The 19,381-nt window shown below is 45.0% G+C and overlaps 1 protein-coding gene across 1 annotated transcript; it reads right to left on the bottom strand.

Annotated features, from left to right (window-relative positions):
• Positions 1–4,035: 4,035 nt before the first annotated feature.
• On the bottom strand, positions 4,036–18,674 carry Gabrr2 (gamma-aminobutyric acid type A receptor subunit rho2). The gene is made up of 6 exons (XM_052176208.1): positions 18,457–18,674; positions 17,102–17,184; positions 16,776–16,916; positions 15,363–15,515; positions 14,117–14,313; positions 4,036–4,629 (listed from the first exon to the last, which is right to left on the bottom strand). The coding sequence occupies exons 1-6, from the start codon at positions 18,669–18,671 to the stop codon at positions 4,318–4,320; spliced, it is 1,101 nt and encodes a 366-aa protein (XP_052032168.1). The 5' UTR covers positions 18,672–18,674; the 3' UTR covers positions 4,036–4,317.
• Positions 18,675–19,381: the final 707 nt, after the last annotated feature.

Below are 19,381 nucleotides of genomic sequence, written 5' to 3'. Positions count from 1 at the left end.
ATCCCGCTGACCTGCCCACGTGTGTCCTTTCCTCTGCATTTCCAAGCTTTCTTCCTCCCCCATCTATCCACACAGCTAATCCCTCCATCTCAGACTGCAGTTCTCAAACTGTGGGTCACAACCCCTTTGGAAAACCTCTGTTTCCAAAAACATTGACATTATGATTTGTAACATTAGCAAAATTATAAAGTAGCAACAAAAGTAATTTTATGGGGCAGGGGAGGGTCATCACAACATGAGGAGCTATAGTAAAGGGTCGCAGCATTAGGAAGGTTGAGAACCCTCTGCTCCAGAAAGAGTTTTGCTCCTCAGGGATTTGTGGCTATAAAAAATAGTGCTGAACTATGGTCAGTGCCACTGAGAACCAAATTTCAGTTTTATTTGACTTTAATTAAAATTTAAAGATGTTGGTGGCACATGAATACCATATCAGAGTGTACATGAACTAACCACTACCACAAATGGAAGCCAAGGTCCTACATTGAACTTAAAAGTTCCAGGAAGCAACTCTTTGGGGCTTGTAGGAGGAAGGCGACTGACCACAACCCAGACACCCTCTTGTTGTAATAGGACACAATAGACTATGCAGTCTCAAAAACAACTATGAGGAGATTGATCCAGAAAAGCTCTCAGTAAATTCTCAACTTAAGAAGGACCTGGGCTTAGACAGTTTGGACCAAGTGGTAATTGTTATGGCCATGGAAGACGAATTTGGGTTTGAAATTCCTGATATAGATGCAGAGAAGTTAATGTGTCCACAAGAAATTTTAGATTACTTTGCAGATAAGAAGGGTGTGTGTGAATAAAGTATCAGAGCCTTCTTCCTCATTGTGAGGACTCCTGAGGAGACACGGGCATTGTGGCCAACTGACAGCGGTTCTGTTCGACTTGTATTTAAATTATCTGAGTGTTTTACCCTTGGAAAATAAATCTAAAACTAAAAAAAAAGAACATTTAACTTCGCCATTCTACCCTAACAAATCTCTCTTCCCTTTCCCTGAACCCAGTCCAGGGTTTGTAATTTGCATTCTCTTGAATTCTGGTTATTAAGTGACTGGGTCCTATGACCTGATCATTGTGTGACCAGGACCATGACACCATCTCTCTGGCAGTAAACCAAGTCTGCTCGAGCTGTTTGAGGTCACCTAAATTCTCATCTTTTATTTCTTCCTACAAACTTAATTCTTTCTTCTAGCAGAGACCTAGCATAAAATTGGCCCCATTTTTTCCTATCCAAATGCCCATCTGTGAAGAGTGTCTTACGGACATTTTTTTCTTGAGACCCAGTCTTACCTTTCTTTCCTTCTTCAAAATTTACATGTCAAAGCATTTCTATGGATCTAACACTTGATTTAAATATGACCCTCAACGTTTCATGTTTTAGAAACTCGGTGTTTAGACACACATGATAATTATATCCAAAAGCAGGCCATTGCAAGGGTGTTGTGGTTTGAATATAAATATCTCCTGAAGGTACATGAATACTCTGAATACTCCATCTCAGATGATAGCACTGTTTTAGGAGGCTGTGGAATCTTTGGGACATGTGGCCTGTCTACATTATGTGTTGGTTGGTTTTAAAGGTTATATCTGCTTATGTTTCTTGCCTGAGCTCTCTGCTATCTGGTCCACTGACATGAGGAACTTCAGTCACACATTCCTGACCATTTGACCTCTTTCCCCACTACAGCAGACTAAAGCTAAGATCAAAAAGAAATTCATCCACCTTTAAATTCCTTCTGTCAAGAATTTTGTCACATCAACACAAAAGTAGCTAATACGGAGACAGAAGACAAAGATTGCATGAGGCCCATGGTCTTGGATTTCCCAGCCTCTAGAACCACTGTCAGGTCTGTGCCCAACATATGCCAAGTTTCCATAAAACCTTTGTACTCCTTGATTGGTGTTGGGCGGGTCTCACTGCGATTTGCACATGTCCTTGCTGGGGAAAACAGGCACAATCTTTATAGATCCAACAGGAAAGAACATTTCAGAGGCCTGCATCTGTCTACTGGACCCTCTCCTATATACCTCTTTTCTTTAGTGAGTCTAGTTTTAAATAATAATAATAATAATAACAACAACAACAATAATAATAATAATAAATTGCAACCATGAGAATAATCTTCTGAGTTCTGTGAGTCCATCTTGAGAAGAGATTCTCAACCTATGGGTCCTATGGGTCCTGACCTTTTTTGGGGGGGGGGTCAAATAACCCTTTTACAGGGGGGGGTCACATATCAGAAACGCTGCATGTCAGATATCTTCATCATAATTCATAACAGTAGCAAAATTACAGTTATGAAATAGAAACAAAAATGAGCTTCCAGTTGCAAGGTCACCATGACAGGAAGAACCATATTAAGGGCTCGCATATTAAGGAAGATTGAGAACCATTATTCTAGAGGATATTTAAATCTCAGGAGAGCCTTGGAAGCTTACTGAGCTTGCGGTCACCAAAGGTAATGCTGGTCACGGTGGAAACTGGGCAAGCCTAGCTGAGACTGCTTTATGAATCCCACTCTATCACGGAACGGGTGGGCTAGACGACGCTACAGCTGAGGTCCAGGCGATGGAGTGGGGCGTAATCCTGGGGAAGGAACATCAATTCAAGAGCCAATCACGCCGGGGGAGCGAGAGGATCAGGCAGCCGCCACAAATCAAGTGGCTCCCTCGTTTGCAACTCCGGAGGTTCCGGGGTTCCTGGGCACCTGCCTGGTCCGCAGACCCACTGCCCGGAGTCTTGTGCCATGGAGCAGACTACAAGCCAGAGCTTACTTAGTCTGAAGCAAGGTTTTGTTCTCCTTTGTGGCCTGGCTAGATACCCAGTCCCTGACAGGAAGCTGGGAGGACAGCGAGAAAGAGGGCAAAGCTGAGTCCTTCAGTAAGCAAGGGTCTGGAGGGGGCGTTCCCTCCTACTCCTCACCTTCTGACTCCCGAAACTTTTCCTTAAAGGAAGAACTTCTTGTTAAAATCATAACCTTTATACCACCCAAAATTCTGGTAGAGTTTTTCTAGCCATCTCCTACTACAATTTAGTATCAACTAAATAAGTCAGATTACCACCTTCTTATTTCTGACTCAGGTTCAATCGAGAAAGAGACACTTGTAGAAGTAAGAGGGGAAATCACTCTAGAGTGTAGGTTGGAGTAGGTAGGACCTCTGGGGTGGGGACTGGACTCGAACACAGGGATAATGATGATAGTAAATTGGCACATTAGCCTGCTGAGGAGGAAGGGGAGGAGCCTGAAACAGGAAGTGGGGGAGCATCTACTGCAGACCCAGGAACACACCGCACTTTTTCCAGTACTCAAATCCTATTCTCCTCAGCCCTCAGTTCATTCTGTAAGAGTGTCTGAGGAGAGAACCACTGAGCTGGCTTCCTGAGAACCTCACGGGAGCCTGGAAATGCTTTTTTTTTTTTTTAAGACGGACCTAGAGCAAAAAAACACCAGGAAAAGGAAAGGGTCTTTGGGTGAGTGAGGTAGGAGGGGCGGAGTTGGGGGGAGCAGAAATACATTGTATATGTATCATGAGCAGAGCTTAGAGAACCTCAGTGAAGGAAGAGACTAAGTTCATTCCCACAGTTGGGAACTCGGTGTTTAATGAATGATTGAATCAACATTCATTCATAACCCCTCAGCCATATCCCTGTAAGTAATCCCCGTAAATCCAAGTTGGACTTTGGTGGTATCCATATGATCGTCATAGGCAATCTATCTGAGGTGTGTAGAGGTGTGTGTATGTGTGTGTGTGTGTGTGTACACGTACGCGTGTGTGTGCGCTCTCGTGCGCACACGCATTCAGGGAAATGAATAGCTTCCTCTAGCATTTATAAAATCATCTCAGCTGCCAGTTTTGTGTAGATCAGATCACTTCCTGCCTCAGTTCTGAGAGTTTTTCCTTCCCACTTAGGCACTTAATCCAACTGGATAAATTCTCAAGATTTTTGCACCTAGTTTCTTACCCAGAATGCCCCGTTAGTTTGCCCTTTATTTTCTTTCTTCCCATACTGAGCATCTCAGAACAGCTGGAGGCAGTCGGGTCTTTTATTAAGTGGTGGGGGAGGGGGGATTCTTGTGAACAAGTTCACAAACAGCAGAAGAAGACAGCTCTCTGTTCCGAGAAGTCAAAGTGTGACATGGAATAGCATGAACTAGGAAAGGAGGCGTGAAGATGGGGTGAGGGCGGCTGCAGGTCCCTGGGCTCCTCCAGGCCAGGAGCAGCTGCTTGGCCTGGTGTAGGACCTGTGGTCATTAGGTCCGTGTATCCACCAGTGGATGTCCACGCCCTTTCCTAGATACAGCTTTAGAATCCCTAGGAAAACACCGACCAATAAATTAGGTTGAAAACTATGTAGAAGGCAGGAAATATCAACCTGGAGTATTTGTCAATGGCATGGGTGTTCTGGAAGATGTAGAGCCCCATTTGGCCTTTGAGAAGGCCTTTCTTCCTGGAGGACATCAATTCACTGTTGAGTGCCAAATGAACCACGATTTTGTCTTGCCTTTCTTCTTCTGGCAGAATATGGCTTCTTGGGTAGCCAGCCAGGCTGTTGGCCTCAGATTCACTGTAGCTTCCATCCAGCGTCATGGTCCGTGAATGAAGCATTCCACACATGCATGGAAACTACGGGCAGCAAACAGAAAGGGCTCCGTTAGACCTTGCCAACGGGAAGGGGAGCTGGCCTTGTTACAGAGTAACGACCCATTGTTACTCTGGCTTCCTGAGAGTATAAGGACATTAAAGAGCACTGAGTACAGTAATTCTCTGGTGGCCTGTTAGAACTAACAGGACTACTCACACCCACTCTAGGCCGGCTGAAAACATCCACATAGTTCTGCTATTGTGTAGCAGTTTCCTCACAATTGAAACTTTTCATTCTGTCAGGAAGCTCATTAAGAAAGGAAGTAAACAATTCAAAACAACTTCAGGAAGTTCCTGAAACTGACTAGATTCATCAGGCCCCCTCCCTTTCCAAGAGTTTAGGAGCTGACTGCTGATAAACCAAGCCAGGCAGAAGACTGAGACAAACCCAGCAGCAGGAGTGAAGAAGAGACCAGGAGAAGTACCTGGGGGAAAAAACAAAGACCACCCAAGCTGCCCGGAGGAGGCTCGGGTTAACTGGGCCATATAGAAAGGACACTCTCCAACCTGCAGAACTGCCTGTAGGCTGTGTGCTGCCCAGCTTCTGTGAGCTGTCACACCTGGGGTGGGCTTTAGTGATGCAGCTGTCTTTGAGTTATTTCTGCTCCTGTGAGTGACCCCTCACCCATATCCCTGTAAGTAATCCCAGCAAATCCAAGTTGGACTTTGATGGTATGCATATGATCTTCATTGGCAATCTATCTGGAGTGAGTAGGTGTGTATGGGTGTGTGTGTGTGCTCTTGCGTGCACCCACATGTATATTATCTTCTTATACAATAACTGTACAGCCAGAATTGAGAAGCACTGATCTATCCCCCATTTCAGAAGTCAAGCCGGAGATATAGGTGCTGCACAGTTCTGAAGCCAGACAGCAGATATAAGATCTGAAAGGATAGAAAATAATACAGCCCAACTCTAATGACCCCAAGAAATCAGGAGTTTAAAATGCTATCTCGTTTTGTTAGAAACTAGGTAAAAGGTCACATTCCAGAGCCCACCCTTTGTTTAGACCTAGCAGAAAGGCCTTGAATAGGTGATCCTTGCCCCATAGGGTAACTGGAAATGGGCTAAGCTATCTTGCTTCTGTAAACTTACGCCATTACCCCTAAGCAGGAGTTCACGCAGCTGTAGACATTATAGGAAACTAATTGGTCCACTGAGCACAGGCTCTGATAATTGAAACTGATTGGCCTAAAAACTATGGAGTGGTACAAATCAATTGGCTCACATTTCACAGGCTCTCCATGCTAAGAAATGACTGGTTTGTGATTCGCAGGCTTTGTCGTAGACTTATAAAAGCTGTCCCAATTTGGCACTCGGGGTCCATAGTCCTCTAACTCTGCATGGTGCACGGCTATGGAACCCAGAATTCTGGAATAAAGAAATCCTCATGCTATTGCATCGAGACCGTTTCTCGAGAGTGATTTGGGTGTCGCCTTCCAGGGCGTGGGGTGCTGGGGTACCCTCGGTTTTGGGGGGTCTTACAGATCCAGGAATTATTTTATTTATTCTGTTTGACATAGGATCTCACTGAGCCACCAGGCTTGCCTAGAACCCTCACATTTTCTCTAACCCATGAGTGCTTAAGCAAGAAATTGAAATCTGTGCATTCAGTTTCTAATGCTGTGTTCTACCTTGTGTTAGTGAATCAAGAAAAGGGGTAAGAAGATTAGGGGAGTCTGGGCTGTCCCTAGTAGTAGATCACTTACCTGGCAGGTACAGGGGCTGCTTGGTTGTTCTGTCTCCAACATTGAAAAAAACTTAAAGCAAAAAGTGTCCTTATTTCAGAGTTGCATTTATGTAAGAGTTTAGGGTCATAAATGGGCATAGGAGGACTTGCGTGTAATCCCAGCATTCCAGAAACAGGCAGACAGATCACCAGTTTGAGGCAGCTTGGGCTATTTGTGAGAGACCCTGTCTTTTAACAAACAAATAATAAAATAATTGGGGTTTTGGTGCTTTTATTGCACTTTAAAATAAGTAATTAACTGAGGTGGAGGCAATCTTATGAATGCACATGCAGAGGCCAGATGAGGCTTTAAGTATCTTTCTGTTATTCTTCATTCATTCATTCATTCATTCATTTTGAGATGAGACTCACTATGTAGTGCTCAGTCAGCCTGGAACTCATTGTGTGGATCGGATTGACCTACACCACACAGAGTTCCATCTGTTTCTTCCACACAAATGCCAGGTTTAAAGATGTGTGCTCATCATCATCGTCACCGTCATCATGTGTATGCTGCATGTCCGTGTGTAGGTATGTTCATGTGAGCAGGTACCCATGGAGGCCAGGGGGTTGGGTGCTTGGAGCTGGAGTTTCAAGCAGTTGTGAGCTAACATAAGTGCTGGGAGCTGAACTCTAGTCTTCAACAAGAGGAGTACAGGCTTTTGATATGGGAGCTATCTCTCTTCCTAGCAAGCTACGTCGACCCACCTGCCTCCTTTCCCCAGCACTGGAGTTTTGGGCGTGTGTGGACTCCCGTCGATTGTCTCAGGAAGTGCTCTTATCTACTATCTACGGTGATACCACCAGAAGCCTCCTGATGCGTTGTGAAACAGCTGCACTGGGGGGGGGGGGGGAGCTGAAAAACTCAGTTGCTGAAGGCAACTTTCTCCTGCTGTTCCACACAGAAAATGCTATTTATGGTTAAACTGTTCCCAGAGTAGCTGAACAGAATTAGATGAGAGCTTTGTTATTTTTTTAATAGAAAAGTGAAGGATTGTCTAATAAAAGTATTTAAATAGGTGGAGAGAGGGCTCAGTGGTAAACAGCCTTGTTATTTTTTGCAGAGGACCGAGATTCACTTCCTGGAGCCCATTTGGTGGCTCACGAAAGTTGGTATGTCTGTAATTCCAGTTCAGGGACATCTGACACGCTCTTCTGAGCTCCTCGGGAACCAGGCATGTACATGGTGCACAGACAGACACAGAAGTAGAACACTTATAAAATAAAATAAATAAATCTAAAAGAGAAAGACTATTTTAAAAGTATTTAAATGTGGGCTGGAGTGATGGCTTAGTGGTTAAGAGCAACCTAGTATATTTGGAGGAAGAGAAAGGACAGTTTTCAAGATGCCAGGCAAGTGTTGAAGACTGCTAGAAATCACGACTGGTGGTAACGCCAAGTTCTTATTGTGAGCACTCCTTCTGAGCCCATTTTCCTGTAAATAATAAAGAGTGTGGAGTGGGGATTTAATCCCTATTTGTCAGCTATTGGTCAACTTTCTATTAACCCCCTGGCTGCCTTAAAGAAAAGCACCGTCAGTCTGATGGCCACATGGGTACCCTTATGCCAGCACCAGTTATTCTGAATACTCTGTGGCTGACTTAAGTATCCTCTCAGGCTTTGGTTCTAGGTCATCTCTATGTTTTTACTGACCATTATTTCCAGTGTCCACGCTGGGTTGAGACTCCAGGAGGCAGTTCTCAGAACCCTTCCTGTACTCTGTCATCCTCACTCTCTCCAGGCTCATCCTGTGGTAGCCTGCTTACAGGATCCCATCTTCCCACCCCAGTTCCATTCACTGGGACTCTACCTCTTGTACAGACCCAGGATTCTCCTCACCCTTTCATCCCTGTCTCTCCTTTACCCTACTGCAGTCTGCTTGCAGGAGCCCCTCCTCCCCCCACACCGCCAACCCCTGGGGACTATCTCTTGGTGGGGACCCGATCCCCATAGCTTCCCCCCCCCCCCCCCCCCCCGGCAGCCTCTCTCAGCCTCTTCTCCTAGCTCATTTCTATTCCTTCTGCTGGCTACCAACCTGCAAAAGCTCTCTGTACCGGTGAGCCCACAGCTACCACTTGCCCTGGATCCACAGAGGGTAACAGCAACCAAAGAACAGAGCACCCACACAACAAAGACAAGACCAGCTATCAACACGTAGAATCACCACAAGCACCATAACTCTGAGCACTTAGACTCCACCACAAAATCATGAACATGAATAGCCAAGAGAATGTGCCTCCATCAAAATCCAGTAACTCCATTACAGTAGACCCCCGAGACATGCAATATAGCTAAAGCACAAGACAAGCACTTCAAAGCAGCATTTAGGAATATGTCCAAGGACCTTAAAGAGGATATAAATAAACCTCTTCATGGAGTCTGTGAAAACACAAATAGTTGAGTAAAAGAATGATAACATGAAAGGAACCCAAACTGAAGAAACTGGAAATGAAGAATTTGGAGAGTTCAAACAAAAACCTCAGTGGTAAACATCACCAGCAGATTACAAGACATGGAAGACAGCATCTCAGTTGTTGAACACAAAGCAGAAGGAATGGGAAGCTGTGCCAAAGGAAATGTTATATCAAAAAAATCAAGCATAAAACATCTAAGAAATTTGAAAAGACCAAACCTATGAAGAATAGGGTTAGTGCCTATCAAGGTACAAGAAGAATACAGAACACCAAAACAATGGTGACCAGAAAAGGAAACTCCCCTTAGCACATTATAATCAAAACATTAACAATGCAGAGCAAAGAAAGCTGAAAACAAAAAGACCAAGTGGCACACAAAGGCAGGCCCATCAGAGTGACACCTGACTTCTCAAAGGAAGCTCCGAAAACCAGAAGAACCTGGGCAGATGTTCTGGAAACTCTGAGAGACCACAGGTGCCAGCCCAGACTAAGATGCCTAGCAAAACTTTCACAAGAAATAGAAAAGGAAAAATGTCCCATGGTGCAAACCAAAGTTAAGTAATTTCTGTCTACCAATCCAGCTCTACAGAAGGCACTAGAAGAAAATTGAGTCTGAAGAGGTTAACTGCCCCCAGGGAATTAATTATCCCAAAACAATCAAAGTCACATTATAATCACAAAGTAACAGGAATCAATAAACATTGCTCACTGATAATTCTCAATAAAAAGACACAGACTAACAGTGGATTAAGAAACAGGATCATATTCTGTTACATCCAAGAAACATACCTCACCATGAAGGATAGACATCACCTCAGGTGAGAAGGACAGAGAAGGCATTTCTGAGCAATGGATCCAAGAAGCAAGCAGGTACAGCCATTTTAATATATGATAAAAATAGACTTCAGGCCAAAAGCTAATCAGAATAGTGAAGGACACTAAAAGACAAGATAAAAATTAATAAAATTAGAGGTCAAAGGAGGATGTTACAGCAAATACGAATTCAGAGAAGCATGGTATACTCTAAAAATCTGCATTTCACCAAACTAGGAAACCTAAAATAAACAGTTCAATTTCTTGATCTATAAGGTCCACAGAAATTAAATCAAGATCAAATAATCAATTCAAACAGATCTGTAATCCCCAGTGAAATTAGAAGCAGGAACTAAGAGTCGCCAAACCAAAAACAGATAGTTACATAGATGATGGATGGATGGATGATAGATAGATAGATAGATAGATAGATAGATAGATTGATTGAATAAAAATAGGACCAGATGGATTTAATGCAGACTTCTACCAGACTTTCAAAGAAGAACCAACATCTATACTCCTCAAATTATTCTCCAAAATAGAAACTGAAGGAACATTTTTAATAAATACCTGGATTTTAACAATGAAGCCCAAAAGGTACACACTGGAGAAAAGACAGCATCTTCAGCAAATGTCTCTGGCCAGACAGCACGGCCACATGTAGAAGAAGGCAAATAGATCCGTACCCACCATCCTACATAAAACTACTCCAAATGGATCAAGACCTCAACATAAGACCTGATACCCTCAATCTGATAGAAGAGAAAGTGGGAAACGGGCTTGACTTCACTGGCAGGGGAAAGGACATTCTGTACAGGACACCATTAGCAGAGGTATTAAGAACAATTAATAAGTGGAACCTCATGAAACTCTAAAGCTTTTGTAAGGAAAGGATACCAGCATTCAGATGAAGTAGCAGGATATTAAGAAGAGAGTTTTCAAGGGATGAAACACAAATGACTGAGAGACATTTTATTCAACATCCTTAGCCATCAGGGAAATGCACATTAAAAGTACTTTGAGATCTCATTTTAGCTCAGTCAGGATGTCTAAGATCAACTGAACAAATGATAGGAGCTGGAGGGATGGCTCAGTGGTTGAGAGCACTGGCTGCTTTTCCAGAGGACCTGGGTTTGATTCCCAGCACCCACATGGCAGCTCACAACTGTCCGTGTCTCCAATCCCAGGGAGATACCTCTACACAGACATACATGCAGGCAAAACACCAATGCACATAAAATCAAAAGAAAATGTTATAAATTAATGACAGATCATGCTCGTGAGGACATTGGGAATGGTGCACAGGTTATTTGTTGCTGGGAGTGCAAGGTTGTGTGCCATTATGGAAATCAGTGTTGTGGTTTCCCAGGAAGCTGGGAATAGAGCTACCTCAAGATCCAGCTATCTTGGACCTGTATTTTAGATATATATCCAGAAGACTCTACATCCTACTATAGAGACACTTGACCATCGATGGTTATTGTTACTCTATTCATCAACAGCCAGAAATACAGCCTAAATGTCCATCAACTGATAGATACCGAAAATGTGGTGCATTTACACAATGGACTATCATTCAGTTGTTAAGAAAAATGAAGTTAAGAGCTGGAGAGATGGCTCAGTGGTTAAGAGCACTGACTGCTCTTCCAGAGGTCCTGAGTTCAATTCCCAGCAACCACATGGTAGCTCGCAGTCATCTGTAATGGGATCCGATGCCTTCTTCTGGTGTGTCTGAAGACAGCTACAGTGTACTCACATACATAAAATAAATCTTTAAGAAAAATGAAGTTAAGAAATTTGCAGGTAAATGGATGAAGCTAGAAAAAGTCATCCTGAGTGAGGTAACCCAGACTCCAAAAGACAGATACTGTATGTTAAATGTGTCTTTCTCTCTTTGTTTCTTTCTTTGTTTCTTTCTTTCCTTCTTTCTTTCTTTCTTTCTTTCTTTCTTTCTTTCTTTCTTTCTTTCTTTCTTTCTTTCTTTTTTTGTTTTTGTTTTTTGGTTTTTTTTTGAGACAGGGTTTCTCTGTGTAGCCCTGGCTGTCCTGGAACTCACTCTGTAGACCAGGTTATCCTTGAACTCAGAAATCTGCCTGCCTCTGCCTCCCAAGTGCTGGGATTAAAGGCGTGCACCACCACCGCAGGGCTTATATGTGTATTTCTTATATGTGGATGTTAACTTTTGTTAGCCTTCAACATATGTGCCACAATCTGAATAAACATAGAGGTTATGTTTATTCATAAAGAAGAGAGACTTGCAGGGACAAGCAGAGAGGAAGGGATCCCCTAAGGAAGGGGAAATAGAATACATTTTCATGGAGAGACAAAGGAAATTAAGAGTGTCATGGTTTGAATATGCTTGGCCCAGGCAGTGGCACTATGGAGGTGTGGCCTTGTTGGAGGTGTGTCACTGTGGGCGTGGACTTTAAGACCTTCCTCCTAGGTTCCTGGAAGTCAGTATTCTGCTAGCAGCCTTCAGACAAAGATGTAGAACTCTCAGCTCCTCCTGCATCATGCCTGCCTGGATGCTGCCATGTCCCTGCCTGATAATGGACTGAACCTCTGAACCTGTAAGCCGGCCCCAATTAAGAGTTGTCCTTATAAGAATTGTCTTGGTCATGGTGTCTGTTCACAGCAGTAAAACCCTAAGACAGATAGGATTAAATAGGGAAATGGATAGGAGAAAAGAGAAAAGGAGGGAAAACAGGGAAGGACAACTGACACTGTCATTTGAAAATCATATGGAAACCTCCTACTACTGTAGCTAATTCCTAAAATATACATACGGAATCTAAATAGAGTCACCAAATTAGACATGTTACGCCATCAAATAAAACAATACCGGGAATGAGTTACCTCTTTTTGAATCATTGCACAAAGGAGCCCCATGGAATCGCCAAACATCCTAGGCTTTTGCTAAGGCTGATGGTTCTTCTCTACAACCAGATGGTAAGACGTATTGCTGACGACAACAGTTACATGAAGGAGTCTTGCTGATGCCTAACTAGAAGTTCCATTCCTGCTGACTAGCATTTATGTATTGGAAGGTGCTCTGCATGCTACCAGAGAAGGAAGATAATCATCAACCCAGCTACAAACCCTGTGGGCCTCAGCAGTGTTTGCCTGCTTGCAAGATATTCTGCTGCAATAATAGCATAAGAGTTATGGGAATGACCACCCACTCTCTAATTGGATGGATTTATAGCCCACCCTATGCTCCCTATGCCCATACCTGACACTGCTAAAGTAACAAGAACCTGAGACTAGGTCAGCCATTGCCTAGGTTAAGCCAAATACTATTATTCTTCTAAAGGAACACAGAAAAATGACTCCTAAGGACATTCTGCTGTACCCATAGGTCAGGGCCTCACTCAGCCCTCATCAGAGAGTCCTTGCAGTAGACAGACAGTAATTAACTTCGACTCAAAACTGGACAATGTACCCAGTGAGAGACTTGGGAACACTCCCTCCTAAATGGTATGTCTTCATGAAACCTCTCCTCTCAGGGATCAGGGAACTGTGTGGAAGACAGGAGGAAAGACTATAGGAACCAAAGGTGATGGATGACTGTAAGGAAACAGTGTCTTCCAGGTAGAAGATGACTGATGGACGTCTGAACTCACAGAGACAGTGGCAGCATGCACAAGGAGTGCACAAGTTCAAGTCAGATGAGGTCCCAGCTCCGAGATGGGCAAGTGACATGGGCTCCTGCCCCAACCAAGAAGCTCTAATTGTTTAATTAATTATATTACATCATATTAATCTGTAATTGATACCCACTGGCAAAGAAAAAAATTCGTTTCCCCCCTGGATCTATTAGCCATCCACGCCCAGCAGTAGATAGACAACATAAAATGAACTCAATGGTATTTTTGTCTCTTTTTTTTTTTTTTTTTGGATTTGGTTTTTTCGAGACAGGGTTTCTCTGTATAGCCCTGGCTGTCCTGCAGCTCACTCTGTAGACCAGGCTGGCCTTGAACTCAGAAATCCGCCTGCCTCTGCCTCTCAGAGTGCTGGGATTACAGGCATGCGCCACCACCGCCCGGCTGTCTCATTTTTCTTTGTTCAAGCATTTTCTTTTTTGTCTTATTGGTCTTTTGTTTGTATAGTATGAGTTCAGATTGGGGAGAGTGTTTCTTGTTTCTTGTTTTTCTTTGTTTTTTTTAAAGAGAGGTGGAGAAAAAGAATATAAAGTTGGATTGGTAGGGAAGAGATAGGTGAAACTGGGGATGCGGAAACCACAATCAAACTATATTGTATATGTAGAAGACACAGTTGAGGATCTAAGATGGGCCATACATGGTGGTCCCTGCCGCAGCTCCTGCGGCTCATTGCTATTTAAAGAGCTTCTTTCCTACCCACAATTTCTGTCTGAATAGGGCTAGAAAAGGATTGTTCACACTTTGGCATGAGGTACTGGCCCCTCCTGACTGTTCCTACCCGACCGATGAACTCATTCTTGTCCAGACACTAGCCCCAGCTTACAGGAGAAGAGGAACGAGGTCTCCTCACCTTCTCTCGAAACTTCTGTTCCTTCTGCTCCTGCAGTGTGGTCAGGTAGTTGACTGCTGCGTACTCCAACACTGAGAGGAACACGAACACGAAGCTCACCCAGAGGTAGATGTCCACAGCCCGGATGTAGGACACTCGGGGCATGGAGGCGTTCACGCCCGTGATGATGGTGGACATGGTCAGCACCGTCATGATGCCTGTAAAACCATCTTAGTTCAGATGCTGATCTACCCCAGAGCTGGGCCCACACCTCACAGTCACAATTTTATAATCTCTGTTCCCTAAACCAAGTGAGAGATTTCTCAGCCACATTTCCACAGAGTGGAGGCATGAGGCTCTGCTCCCTAAACAATCAGGCCGTCCCTGACGCACACCTCCTGGAAGGTCACCCCCAAGAACCAGCTGCCTGTTTTCAGTCACCTTGGGAGTCTGAGTTTCTGTGATGTGGCTGACAATGTCATGTCTCATGAGGGACCACTGGTGATGTGGAATTAAACATGGTGACTCAGGGATACTTCTGACAGAAAAATAAAACAGGGACAAAGCCACATTCATTAAGCTCTGTCCAGTTCTTCTCCACTGCGGCTTGCCCGGTAAGCCCACCCATTTTTCAGGGTCTGCCCCAACTTTACCCAAATTGCAATGCTGGATTGCAATGCTGGAATTCAGGGTCTGAAGGAACACAGCCTTCACTCCAGAAACTACACGTTAGCCCCTGCTTCCAGCCTCCGCTATACAAGCCAGCAAAATTTTAGGAAGATTTACAGAAGAACCTCTTGGCATTTGCCAAAATCATTCATTTATTTTAGTACTGTGCTCCCGTACTGTGTTGTTCATACTCCATATTGGTTCTGCCTTTGGGAATTGATACAATCTGAGGGGTTCTTACAACGTGGTACCTCAGACTTCAGGTGGATAGAGTAGGCAAGAGGCAGCAAAGATCTGATCTTCCCTCGGCCCACAAGCCCATCAGTTAAGACTTCTAAAGACTTTGCTTTTTTTCTTAAAAAAATAAAATAAAACAAAACAAAATAAAATAAAATAAAATAAAATAAAATGGTCTTTTTTTCTGTGTAGCCAAAGTTGGCCTCAAACTTACAGTCCTCCAGCCGCAGCCTGAGTGCTGGGATTACTTTATTGAGCCGCCATGCCCAGATCATGACTTTTAATTCTCCATTACCTAGCGATCAGCTGAAAAATAAAGCAAACCGAAAGCATCCTACCACACCTTATCAAATACTTTTACCCAGTGAGACTCTGGCAGGCACAGCTCTGTGGTCGATCCAGAAGGACACCCAGGACAGCATGACCATGAGGGTGGCAGGGAAGTAGGTTTGGAGCAAGAAGAAGAAGATGTGGCGACGCAGCGTGAAGTTGATGTACAGACGGTTGTACCAGCCTGGGGACACGGGGAGGAGGAGTGAGGTTCCACAGACAGCCTCCTGACACTCCCGTCAACCTCAGGAAGCGGAAGTTGAGGTCAGTAGGCTGGATACAACGCCTTCCCTCCTCTCTGCTATGACTACCTTGTCAATATCCAGTACACTCTCTCGTGGAGCATGACCTAACTTTTCACAGCAGTCCAAGGAGAACGTAGAAGGAAATGCTTTGGTATTAGTTGTCGGCTTGGTATTTATTACTTGCAAACGACAGCTGTATCTCCTGAGTGGCTGGCTGCTCAGGAGTTTGAAAAGTTAGGCTGTGTCTCTACCTTGTTGGGGTCAGTTCTCCTGGCTCCTGACCCAGGAGAGCTAGGCTCTCATTCTGGTCCTCTTAATCACTGGGTTGGTCGGTCACATACCCAATCCCACTAGCACAAGAAGGAGGCTGTTGACATCACCCGGAAGTCTGGCGTTAGTTCTACTTCTGACTCTGCACCCTCCCCATGGAATCCTTTACCGTTTAGGAAAACAAAAATAGTCTATATCACTGACTCATCCTACACTCCGAGAATCCCTGTTTGAAAAGCTGAGCAGAGTTTCAAAGTGTGAGGTCTTGGTCACCTACAAGATTATACAACCATGACCCACAAAGGTCCAAGGGCAGTGTATGTGAGCTCAAGTTGTGTGTGCGAAGTTCAGCTGTGCAGCTTAGCTCAGCACTGTCAGGCGTCCCGAAGGACCACACAGCAGCTCTAAAAATTTAACTGAGGAGTTGAAGGTGAGGCTAGACGAAGGCTAACAGGTGGATCTCCTCAAATGCTCAAACGTGTCCCAGGATCCAAGAGGTTTACACTAAGGACTGAAAAATGACCCCACTGGGCTGGTGGTATAAGTCTGTGATAACACATGGATTGAGTATTGTCCAAGGCCCTGGGTTAGCCTCCAACACAAAAAATAAAACAAAATATAGTTTGGATGTAGATAATAAATACTTTTCCTTGCTTATCTGTGAAGTAAAACACAAGGACATAGAACAGCATGCAAACCACCACCCCTTCTTATGAGTCGGACAGCTACAGTAAGATATCTTGAGGGCCTTTACTAATCTGTCACCTCTGGGGGTGGGATCTCAGAAGACAGCAGTCGACTCTGTCTCCTGCTTTTCAAACCCACTACTTGGGACCATGTTTCCTTCAGATAGTCCACATTGTATGTGTTGGAAGTGGCCAAGGTGAAGGCTAGAGAATTCGAGTGTGGCCGTGACAGTAAGTATCTACCCGTGCTGCTGTAGAAGGCCAGTCTGGAAGTCGTGTGAAACTTCTGGATCAGAAACTGGGACAAGGAAATCTTGTCGTCCGTTTTCAGGGACTCGTCCCCATTCTTCCAGTACAGCATCAGGTCTTCATCTGTGTAGGCATCTTGGGGAGAAGAAAACAACGGAGCTTTGACCCTGACTTCTCTGGCTGTGGGAAGCAAGAAGGAAACCCTGTGCCAGAGGGAACAGTTCTTAACACTGGTGGATAGCCCTCAGTCTCACGATTCTCAAGTGGCCCCAAGGTGGGAGGGTGAATAGGGCAAAAGTGTAAGAGTTTTGAATACTTACAGCTCTCTAGCTCCAGAGAGCAGGTCTGAGAGTCCAGGGGGAAGTGGCTGAAGTCCATGTTGCACATGGCAGTGACGGTAATCCTGTAAGACACAAGACGTGAACTGGCTTGGGAGTGGAGTTCATGCTCCACTCACACTCAGGAAGACCCAGTATGTCACCCCCGGTGGTGGCAGCCTTGTGCTGTCACCTTAAGAAGTCAGGCATCTGAGCCATGGAAACTTAATTTGGAGCTGTGTCTTCTGGACCCCTGGTGGGTCTCCTTCACTGGCTCGCTGTCCCCTGGCTACCGGAGTGGAGGTGTTGGCTCCTAACTGTCCACATCTGCACTCATCCCTGGCAGCCCCTCAGCTGTCAGGGCTGCCTCCCTCAGAGATGCCTGGGAGGTGGGGCCCGGGTCATCCTCCACCCAAGAAAAGAGCATGTCTGCTACTAAAATTAATTCTGGTGAACCACAGGAACAGGCCGGGAATAAGGACCCTTGAGTCAGCCAAGCCCTCTCCAAAGACAACCTGCAATAGCATTTAATAAGCAACAACTACTCTTATTAATTTTAAATTGTTATTGGCAACCAACTAGGCTCATAGAGTCTAAGAGATAAAACGTCACTGTTCCTATCAATGGGCTACACTAATCTTTTAACTCAAGTGAAAGACCCCAGCAAAGAGGATGCTGCCATCTGCAGGGCATCAGACTGACTGACATCAAAAGGCCGTGTCACCCCATGAACCATACCACAGTGACAGACTCATCATGTGTACAGAGCCTTATTGGGGCAATCATGCACATGGTTTGAGTTTGACCTTGGTCAAGGACAATCCCTGGCTTCGGGCAGGACATAATAGGGAAGTAGGTTACAGCAGGAATTTTTATCCTTGGGTGGAGTACTAAGAGTGTACTTGACTGTGGTCTAGGTTAACTTCTCCCAGATAGCCAGGATCCTGTTCCACCTAGGGTGTAGTGCTCAAAGTAAAGGTTAAGTTCATTGTTCCTCCAGGTCTAGGAATTCCTGAATTAAGCAGGTGACCCACCCAGCTACCGGAGCAGTCAAGGCGAGGACCTCCAAGAGAAGCTAAACAACTTCCACCAGAACTCAGCCCAGAGTCTGGGGGGAAGGGTTTGCCCAAACTGTTAAAAGGTCTGGCGCCATTAAAGTTTCCGGCCTTGATCAGTGAATATTGTCTTGGCCCTCCTTCTTTTCGCCCCTTCCCTATCCATCCCTCAGCTTCTGTTCCAGCAACCCAGCTCATAATAGCTGCAGACAGCTAAGTAATACAACAATCAGGGTCAAAGGAGCTGGCACGAAGACACTGGCACGATGACACTGGAATGACAAAGGAATGGTGGACGGTCACCTCATGCTGTATAGCACATGGCCGTCTGGGAACACTCGCAGCATGATGTTATCGGTGGTGGTGTCGTGTGTGAACGACCTTTTGGAGTGCACAAAGAAGACATCAGGAACCCAGATCTTCTTCACCAGCCTGCCATCGAAGGTCATGCTCTTGTTGCTGCTGCTGGGGAAGGCCAGCCTCTCGTCTCTCCAGTAATGCCTCAGGTACAGGGTCATGGTGAAGTCCTGGGAACCAGGGAGGAAGCCAGAAGTGCTTTAGATAGAGAGGCCTAGAGCTCATCCCTCCCTGCAAAAGATCCACCATCTTTCACTGCAGAATACCCCAGATCCTGCTTCCAGATTCAGAGTGACAGCCCTGCAGTCCTGAGCACAGTGGCCAACGTGGTGGCCTGTGGCAGCCAGAAAGAGGGTGGTTCACTTTTGCAACTGAAAAGCCAGCTATGGAGCCAGCAGGGTGTCCTGCGTCCAACACCCTGGCCTTCTGCACTAGGTCCCTGTGCACAGCGGTTTTTACTGTAGTAGAAAATAAGCACCAGCGGTCAGTTTGGAAAGGAAGGAGTGACGATTCCCTTCAGTGAGCTGTATTAAAAAAGGGCCTCAAAGTCGGAGGAAGAGTGTCAGGCAGAAACCGTACAATAAATGGAGATCCAAACAAGGTGGGGCCTCAAAGGGAAGAGGAGGCTTCCCTTTGAAACCTGGACAGTCGCTTCAAGAGTAAGGATAAGAGGGCTGGAGAGATGGCTCAGTGGTTAAGAGCACTAGCTAGCTACTCTTCCAGAGGACCAGGGTTCACTTCCCAGCACCTGTATGGCAGCTCACAACTGTCTATAAGTCCTGTTCCAGGGGATCTGACACTGTCACACGGACATAAATGCAAGCAAAACATCAATGTACATAATAAATAAATAAAATTTTAAGAGCATAAG

This window comes from Apodemus sylvaticus, chromosome 3, assembly GCF_947179515.1.
Source record: "Apodemus sylvaticus chromosome 3, mApoSyl1.1, whole genome shotgun sequence".
Taxonomy (NCBI): Eukaryota; Metazoa; Chordata; class Mammalia; order Rodentia; family Muridae; genus Apodemus; species Apodemus sylvaticus.
The sequence above is the reverse complement of the archived record's forward strand: the minus strand, read 5'-3'. Positions and strand labels throughout refer to the sequence as shown.